Below are 10,615 nucleotides of genomic sequence, written 5' to 3' on the forward strand. Positions count from 1 at the left end.
AAAGACTCCTAAATCTAGAAATTTAATTAAACAAATATTAGATTCTTCAGGCAGCAGTTCCCAGGTTCTAAGATCAGCAAATCTTATATTTATCGCAAAACCGGGAAATAAATTAGAGGAGCCTAAGGCATACAGACCTATACGCCTGTTAACTACACTAGGCAAGGTCTTTAAGATTCTTCTGAAGACAAGACTGGAGAGGAAGATCATGAAGAAAGGTAGCATATACGACCGCCAGTATGGGTTCAGGATGGGAAAATCTGTGGTAGACGTCAGTGGAAGATAATTTCATCTCTTACACATTACATAAGCCAATTAAATTTGTTAAAATCAAATTTATGTGAAGATGTATAAAAAGTGAACTTATTGCATCAATTACAAAATTTTGATTTCTTTTATCGGGGTTTTTGCTGGTTAACGACCTGAAGGGCCCCGTCTTCTTTCTTGTCGCATCTTGGTGTCCGATCCATTTTATTTAATCCATCTTTTATCTTCCAATGGTGTTATGATTTTACTATGGATACTTTGAGTAGAGCTTTAATGTAGTGGTTTCCTACTTGCTTTCCACATTTCAATGTCGTTAAATTACTTAGTCCTTATGCCTTCGTAGTCAATTTTACAGCTCCAGGACAATGAAGTTCTCTATCACTTATTTACTCCTCCACCCGTAGCTGTTAGGTCGTAAGTGGTAGTTTTGCTTATACCGGCAATCGCTTGGTCATAGATTCCGATCCTATAAAGATGCTATGAATAGACCATATTTAAATATTAGCCTGGTTAACAACGAGGATTGCACTTTATTAGAGTTACACTTGAAATGTGGAATATGTTACTGCTTTTGTTACTTTCATCTAAAATTAAGCATGTCATGAGCATTTAAATTACCAAAAAATTTTAACACTACAGGAAGAAATACATCGTAGATATGATCTAGCAAAAGTCGCTGTAGGAAAGTTGGCCAAAACATATAAGGACTCTCAAATTTCACGAACTCTAAAAAATAGATTGATCAACTGCTAAATATCCCCTCATTAGATGTTGCGTTGCAAAGAAAAAAGATCTGTTTCCCGCCAGTATTCGTTTCAACTTTGTTGCCGTTGGTAATTGGTGCTCGTAGATATTTAAACTCTTTAACCACTTCTAACTTATGATCGCTTTTATTAACATTTTGAGTGATTTACCGTCGTTCTTATTTCAACTGCTTTAAATCTCAAGTAAATATTCTTACCTTCTAATGTTGAGAGTCTACTGCCTCTACTTCATCGGCAAAGGCAAGATTGTTCCTCTTATTCTAACTTGCGTAAAGGAGTTGAAGACATTTGCGCTACCGCAGCTGGTTTCTTAGATATGCCCAGCTCAACAATTGCATTTCAGAGTCTTAGACGAACATCGAACTATAAGATTGTTTGAAATCTACAAAGATCTGATTTTTTTACATTAAGCTTAATTTTTTTACCTCATTCTTTTACTACATTTTATACTACATTTTATCCACTTGTTATTAGGTTTGTCTAAAACTTCATTTTTAAACGTTTACTATACAAACATTTTATATTTTGCCATTTTAGAGACTTTGGTTTTTAATTTTCGTAGTATGTGTGTGGTTTTTTCTTGATTATTGATATTTTCATAGAAATTTGACCAGTACTAGATTGTGATCTGATCCTTTATTTAGCGATGATAAAGCTATTACACCGAGAATTTTGTTTTGGTATTTCTCTTTTTATTTCTAAGCCCATTTTTATGTAAATGCTCTTAATGATTGGAAACATTCAGAGACTATGGAGACGTGGCGCTGCAAATGCATGCATAGCCGAAACACTTTTTTTTACTTCGAGCGATGTAACCACAAAACATTCATTTTTTTTGCTTCCGGCTCTTTGCCAGACGCGTAGAAAGACAGATCTCGCAATTTACGTCACGTTGGATCAATGCCCAAAGCAAATCGATATCTTAGATGCTAATATTTAAAACATATAATAGCTACATTTAAAATGAACGTACCAACGCAAAAAAGAAATTGATAAATACGTGTTATAAATGCTTACCTACAGAGGATATCGTGTCATCTTAACACAATATTTTATTTTATATTAAAATTTGTAAACTAGGCACTTTAAAATTGATGGTAAAAGTAACACTGGATCTGGATCACTGGAAAATCCGTCAGAAAGTATATACGATTATAACACATACGGAAACTAACGGACTTTACCGATTGCAGGTAGTATGTAGAGGGCATGACTAACCGTTACTGGAACTGCGCAAAACATCTTAATGAATTATTGACGAATAAATTATTAAGATATAAATAATATAGGATTATCGGAACAACTTTAAACGATAGAAAGTAAATTCAATATTTCAACAACATTCAAAACAACAAACATGTTGAGACCTATTTTATTTAAAATTTAACCTAACAATATACAAGAAAAAAAAAGAATTGTATTTATCAAATGCCTTGTATAATGCAATCACTTTTATTTAGGTGAAACAGCAAGACCATTAAATATTAGAATAAATGAACATCAAACTTATAGTAAAAATACAGAATTTAATAGATCTCAAATATATAAACACGCATGTCACATACGAAAATGAACATATAATTCAGAATAGTATAGTCTCGGAAATAGTATCTAGTTCGGAAAGATTCAAGTATAGTCCTCCAAGAAACAGATGGTAACAAGAGAAAAATCAAAGAAACGGCTCTAATTATGTTAAATAAAACCAATTGCGTTGCAAATTAGTCGGCAGAATGCAGTAGGATCTGGTTACTCATGATAAAAGAGGAAATCGATAGAAAGAAAATACCAATATTACTAAGTCAATTCCATATCTAGTATACATAATTTAAGTTTTAAAATATCATACATATAAAATCAGAGTTTAGTGTTAATATTGAGAGTAAACTAAATGTAAGACCAAGTTCTTATCATGTCGAGATATTATCGTGAGTTTTTTATCCTGGTTTTTTTTCATGATTTACTATGGGCTTACTAACAGCAGAATTTTACTGTCGTTCATTCGCGTTCGTACATTTTACGCGTTCATTCTCTAGAAGCGCTGATACTAACAATCTGTTAGTATAATCTTGCCATTTGATGTGTGTTGTCGATGTTTGAGTGCAACGGCCAGGCGCCATATTTTGTTAAGGTAAGCCAAAAATTGATGATTTATAAAACTATGAAATCTGTGTTTATAAAGGGTGTTTGACATGTTTTTGGTGTTTAGCTATAATTATATTTAATGAAGAACCAATATTTTCCCATTAGACTCAGCCTAATGTAGATTATATCTAAAATATGTCTAACAGTATATTGCAAAGAACAAGCACAATTAACTCTTAAAGTAGGTATCTTTATGAAGCAAACTTCCAAAGTAAAATACTTATGTCATATGAGGTGGTTTTCCAGTAAATGAACGGTGTTCATCCGCTAGTCTTTTTTTGTTAATTCACTAGAGCCTTTGTCTAAACCTTTTTTTTTTTAAAAATTGGCACCAGTACTTACCATTATGGCATTTTCAATAATTGTAAACTATATGCATTATATTTTCTTCTTTCTAGATGAAGAAAAATTATTTGCGTTTCAAGTATACCCATGAAGATTTGATTAAAGCTATCGACGATATTATCAGCGGCAGTCTTAGTTTGAACAAAGCATCCTCTAAATATGATATTCCTTAATTTACTCTTCACAATAAAATTACAAATAAAATACAGTTTGAAAGAAAAATGGGTCCTTCATCAGTTTTTACTCCTTTTGAAGAAGAAAGGTTGGAAAATTGGATTTTGGAAAAGGCAAAATTAGGGTTCCCAATGCATCCAAGCAATGCCATGGATGCTGTACAAAACATTCTTAGAGGTGCTGCAAGACCAAACAAGTTTATCAATGACAGATCTGGTAAAAAATGGCTACAACTGTTCTTGCAGAGACACCCTAACATTGACAAAAGAAATACAGAAATAATATCAAAATCGCGGGCTTCAGTTACAGAATAAGGCATTCGCGAATGTCTTATTCTCAACGAATTTTTGGAAAACGATAATTTATTAGACATGATAGGTGATCCAACTCGCGTTTTCAATGCCGATGAAACTGGCATGAAAACCTACATGAAATCAAGGTTAGTCCTAGGGCCGACCAAGAAAATAACTATTCTGCAGCCGGTAATGTAGTTCCGCCGATGGTAATTTTCCCGTATAAGAGGATACCCAAAGAACTAGACCTTTCTGTTCCTTCAGGATGTGGTGTTGGACGATTTGATACGGGATGGATGACCTCTGCAACGTTTTTCGAATACGTTGCGAACGTATTTTTTCCTTGGTTGGTAGAAAAGGATATTCAGTTTCCCGTTATTTTATTTCTAGACGGTCATAAGTCCCATTATAACATGGAGCTGTACGAATTTTGTATGGAGCACAAAATAGTTCTGTATTGTCTATATCCCAATGCAATACATATCTTACAGCCCTGTTGTTGTTGGCATTTTTCGACCTTTGAAAGTGTAATCGAAGGAAGTGTCACGAAGGCACAAGCAACTAACAAGTACCCCAATTACACGCCATAATTACTGTAGCTTATTTAAAGAAGCATTCGATCAGGCCTGTAAGCCTGAGACCATTATGAATAGCTTTAGAGCATGCGGATTATATCCGATCAATCCTGGTGCTGTTGACTACTCAAAATGCATTTCTTCAAGGCGTAAGGAAATCTTCGGTGGAAGTGAAATATTCACCAGAGAAGTATCAATCGAGTTTGAAAGTTGTAGAACAGTTTTTGGTCCAAGTCCGAATAATTGAGTTTAATAAGAAATTTAATTCGAAAGATAGATAACGAGAATGATGACGAAATGTATCGCTTTTGGAAATTTTGTAAAATTCAAGCTGCTGAAGATTTGTGCGCAAAAATTAAGAATCCATCAAAAGATATACAGGAACATACCCCTGTAATGGAAACATTTACTGATTTAAATGACAGTAAGCATGAATCAATAGATGTATTCTCCGAAATCTTTATAAATATTTTGCCTATACAAATTGATGATATATTAGACTTAACAGATCCCTTGGTTGAAACTGCTAACGAAACTGACGTGAACTGTAATACCAATGATAAAATGAATAACGTTTTAAACAAAAAAGAGACTGAACTTAACCATAACCTGGTAATACATGATAATTTCATCCTAGATACAGTAAATGACGCCTATATTAGCAAAATTGAAAGCAAACTAATTTGTGAAGAGATACTTGAAATGATTATTGAGAATTCCCTGATTTTAAGTAAGGATTTTGATATGTCTCAAACCGGAGAAGCATTTGAGAACGAAAACTAATTTCACAGCGAGAAAAAAATTAATATAATATCAAACATTGTAATTGGCGATAAAAAAGGAAGCAATATAAATGATTTGTGGAAAAAAATTTGCATTGGCCAAAAGAGGAGAGGCAACTGATGAAACGTAGGACTGTGCAGCCTAAATTTCCTTTTTCATAATAAACGATATAAATTTCAAATTTTTCAGTTTTTTATATTATTTTACTTAAAAAAATTTATTGCACATATTACTAATATATTTTTAAATGTTTCTATTGATCTCCGGAATGGTATATAAGCGAAACTGATGCAAAACAAAGCATTGTTTCCTTTCACCTTGTTTGGAGGGTGAATAGAAAAACACTACTTTTTTTTTATTTTTTTGAAGTTATACTTCTGTACGCACGGTCGGCGTTGGAAATTTGCATGAGAGTGAATCTGTGAAACCATTACATATGTAAGATAATGAGTAAGAGAGAGAGACAGAATATATATTTTCTTATAATTTTAAAAGAACATAAATTTTAAAATAAAATGAAAATTTACAACATAATCCGAGTTGTTGGTTTTTTATTTTTATCTTCGTAAAGTAAGTTATGTATTCGCTCCGTGCGTGACTGACGCGACACCTACCGCCTTCATCTGACTGTTTTGGACCTACCAATTTTCAGGTTAAATATATGACATTTGTTTGACATTGTTAAATACAGGCGAGATTGACAATTATTGATAATTAACTTTTTAATTATATTTTTTCAGTTTATGTACAAAATAAATGTAGTATTAAAAACTGGGTTTCTCAAAATTCATCATAATATATCTTTTTAACCCCAAACGGAAAAGAAAGGGAAAAATCTAGTACTGGCAAATCAAGTTTTTCACGTAAAAGAGCATATTTATAATTAAAAACAGTAATAATAAAAGGTATGATATAAAAGCTAAAGTCATCAGGCACTCTGCAGTGAGCTTGAAGCCTTATAAAATATAATTTAAGGTAAATTATTTAAATATTTCCTACTTCAATTGCATAAAAATGAGGTTATGTGATAATTACTTTTTCAAATTAATAGCACGGATATATCTTTTTCTTTTCTCTAATTTATATGTAATCTTTGGGAATCTATAAAAACTACACTTACTATTTTTGCTATTATTAGCACAATTAAATACGCAACATGTATATGCACACATTTTTGATAAAATTTATGCGTTAAAAGATTCCATGATTCCAATTTTGTCATATTTCGCCGCTACGCACGCTGGCATCGTTTCAAGGTACCCCTACCATGGTCACGCACGGAGCGAATATTGGCAGTTTTAAATACTTATGAATATTACATTTTAATTTATATTGTATTATTATATTGAATTATGTTGCAGTGTATTTATTGTATTGTAATTTTTATATTAATAACAAAATAAACAATGAATTTTACTGTAGAGTATGTGTAAAATTTTTTTTGCATTCAACTCCTTTTATACATATATAAAAATAAAAATATATATTTTCATTAAAATATTGATACAATCCTTCATTTACTATACTCCTATTACAGGTCAAATGTTTATATACAGCAAACGATGCACCATATACCTATATAAATAATTCTTTTTCTCTTTCTGCTCTCTCTTACCTACAGCATTACATATGTAATGATTGTGCAGATTGACTCCTATATAAATTTTTAACGGCGAACGCGTGTATAGAAGTATAACTTCTACCGGCAGTCCCACTGGACTGCCACACGCGTTTTTTTTAATTAGGAAACTTTTTAAAATGTGCTTGCTCACTAGGCCCTTAAACCTATTAGTCGTGACACACATTTTGCATATTTTTCGTGACCGATTAGATGAATAGCAACCTAACTACAAAGCCTGAAATCTGTTTCTATTGACTTCGTTTTACGACAATTACTGAAATAAAAAACGGGTGTGGTAGTAAAGTGGGACTGCCGGTGGAAGTTACACTTCTATACACGCATTCGCCGTTACAAATTTATTTGGGAGTCAATCTGCACAATCACTACATATGTAAGTCTATAAGTAAGACATAGCAGAAAGAGAAACAGAATTAATAACAACTTACTAACAATGAAGGATTGAATCAATATTTTGATGAAAATGTATATTTTTATTTTCATATATGTATGAAAGGAGTTGAATGCAAAATGTTTTTTACACATACTCTGCAGTAAAATTCATTATTTATTTTGTTAATAATATAATAATACAATACAAATTAAACTGCAATATCCATAAGTATTTAAAAATAACAATAATGTAATAATATTAATAAAAAAAGTCCTCCCCGACTGGGAATCGAACCCCGGTCTCCCGCGTGACAGGCGGGGATACTGACTACTATACTACCGAGGACATGACACAAAGATATTTCAAAATTGACAGTTCTGGATCATAGTGATTTATTGAGATTATTGTTTTAAAATACAAAAGACTAATATAATTATGAACATTTAATAAATAATACAAAACATATCACATAAATAAAAATATTAATAAATATTTTATTATATGTATAATATTATATGTATAATATTATATGTATATATATATATATATATATATATATATATATATATATATATTTATATAATATATATAGTATTAAATTATATATACAAAAGGAACATTTTTATATTCGAGAGAGGAAGAGAGAGAAAATATATCTTCTCTCTCTCTCTTACTCATTATCTTACATATGTAATGGTTTCACAGATTCACTCCCATACAAATTTCCAACGTGGAGCGCGCGTATAGAAGTATAACTTCAAAAATTAGACGCCTGCGATGGGCAGGACATCTAGTCAAAGCAAATGAAAGCTACTCTGCACTACATGTTTTATTGACAAAGCCCGAGGGAAGTAGACGAAAAGGCAGGCCAAGCCTGAGATGAAAGAATTGTGCAGATACCATGAAGATCGGTGTTGTCAACTGGTATCAAGATGGGCAGAAAAATACCAAATGAAGTAATAAGTTTAGAAATATGGAGGCTCTACTCGGGCCGTAGCACTAATGAGGATGATAAAAAATTACAATAACTGAAACAAATTGATCTATCGTTTTTTACTTCTACTATATTTTATTTATCATTTTAATTACATTATTACTTTATAGTTTTACTATGTTTACATTAGAAATAATAAAATGTTATCAAGAAGCTAGCGAATACCGGACAAAGAAATTAACAGAAAAGACGTAAGTCTGTATTTTATTTATTAAGAATTTAATAAATGAAAAATTAATTCAATTACCTTGTTTCCTCTTCGAATCTGACATCAAGGAATTATTAATTAACATACTTGTATCGAATACAAGATCCATGAAATGGTAAAACGACTTAGAATTTCATTTGATATAGATCTTTTTCTATAATGTTTCGATTTTATGAGAACTACCATACACTTTGTGTCTTTTGCGAACGTGAAACAATTGTTTGTGTTGTTAGGTTTTATTTACATTACAAGGTTGTTAATTGTGTAGGAATACATAAACATGCTTTGGTGTATCAGTAAAGAAGTATTTTTATGAATATGCTAAAATATATAATTTACATTGCAAATTCTACGAACATAATAAAAATTGTTTTGAAGGGACACTTATTCTCTAAAAAAATCATAATAAGTCATAGAAGAGTTTAAAATATTAGATAAAGGGCCAATCTGTAATTTTTTGTATCTTTTATTGTTTTGTCCTTACCTTCATTATAATAAATTTATGTTCAAGATGGCGAACAATATAAAAAGTTAACAAAAGCTTTGTATTGACAACGTCCCCCCTGAGTTATATAAATTAGGTGGCGATCACCTAGTAGGACAAATGCATGTGCTCATGAACAAGATTTGGAATGATGAAAAGATCCCTAATGATTGGAAAACCGGGATTATATGTCCAATCTATAAAAAAGGGGATAAACTGAAATGCGAAAATTATCGCGGCATAACCCTCTTGTGCAAGGCGTACAAAATTTTTACTTACATACTAAACAAACGACTCCAACAACTAACTGAAAATATTGTCCGGGAATATCAAACCGGTTTCCGACAAGGAAGATCTACAACTGACCAACTATTCACAGTGAAACAAATCTTAAACAAATCGTGGGAATACGACATTGACGTCCATAACATATTCATAGATTTCAAACAAGCCTACGACTCAATTAATACGAACAAGTTATATCAAATATTGCAGAGCTTTAATATCCCCCAAAAATACATCCGACTGGTAAAAACAACAATGGATTCGTCAATAGCACCTGTCAGAGTCCAAAATGAGCTCACTGAAAACTTTACGATAGTCCAAGGATTAAAGCAAGGAGACGGGCTGGCACCGACACTATTCAACCTGACCTTGGAATATGTGATAAGACAGCTAAATATAGGAAGAGGTAATCTTCGAACAAATAAATCAATACAGATTGCCGCCTATGCCAATGATATCAGCATCATGTCTCGCAGAACAGAACAGGCGGCAGAAATATATTCACAAATAAAATTAAAGGCAAAAGAGATCGGACTAGAAATAAATATTCAAAAGACAAAAAGTTAACACAGGCAAGAGCTAGGGGAAACAGACGCACAGTTGAATTAGAGGACGATATTGAAACGGTAGAAAATTTCACATATTTAGGAGTTACATTAAACACGGATGGAATATAAGAACCAAAAATCCAAAGAAGAATAGTAAAGGGAAACAAAGCTTATTTTTCACTCGATCATCTGTTTCGCTCCAAAAACACACACTGGAGATCGAAAATCAGGGTCTACAAAACTATTATTAGACCAATAGTATGTTATGGATGCGAGACATGGGTGATGACAGAAGAGACAAAAAGAAAACTGGAAGTCTTCGAAAGAAAAGTCCTAAGAAAGATATTTGGACCTTTTAACGAAAACGGAATATGGAGATCCAGGTATAACCATGAACTCTACCAACTGTGCAAAGAGACACCGATCACAGAATTAGTTAAACTTCAGAGACTTCGCTGGGCTAGTCATGTAGTAAGAATGGAGACAGAAAGATTGCCGAAAAGAGCCCTTGATAGTAAAATGCAGGGCGCAAGACCAAAAGGAAGGCCACGGAAAAGATGGGAGGATGAAGTGGCAGCGGACGCCCAAAATTTGCTAGACGTGAGAACCTGGAGAAGATCGGCGCGGGACCGACAAGGTTGGAGGCATAGTATGGAGGAGGCCAAGGCCCGATTTGGGCTGTAGCGCCATTGGAGAGCGAGGGAGGACAAAAGCTTTAAATAAAAACAATTATCCAAACCA

At 32.6% G+C, this 10,615-nt stretch overlaps 1 protein-coding gene across 3 annotated transcripts in view; it reads right to left on the minus strand.

The window, feature by feature from the left end:
• The window catches only part of LOC140447430 (synaptic vesicle glycoprotein 2B-like), a 46,651-nt gene extending 37,878 nt beyond the window's left edge, over positions 1-8,773 (minus strand). For 2 of the 3 annotated variants that reach the window (XM_072540073.1, XM_072540075.1), the window contains exon 1: positions 8,597-8,773. In XM_072540073.1, coding sequence (XP_072396174.1) covers positions 8,597-8,666 — 70 coding nt within the window. In that variant the 5' untranslated portion in view covers positions 8,667-8,773. The remainder of the gene's footprint in view (positions 1-8,596) is intronic. The other variant, XM_072540074.1, reaches the window with a different exon arrangement.
• Between the last annotated feature and the right edge of the window lie 1,842 nt (positions 8,774-10,615).

Source organism: Diabrotica undecimpunctata, chromosome 8 (assembly GCF_040954645.1).
Source record: "Diabrotica undecimpunctata isolate CICGRU chromosome 8, icDiaUnde3, whole genome shotgun sequence".
NCBI lineage: Eukaryota > Metazoa > Arthropoda > Insecta > Coleoptera > Chrysomelidae > Diabrotica > Diabrotica undecimpunctata.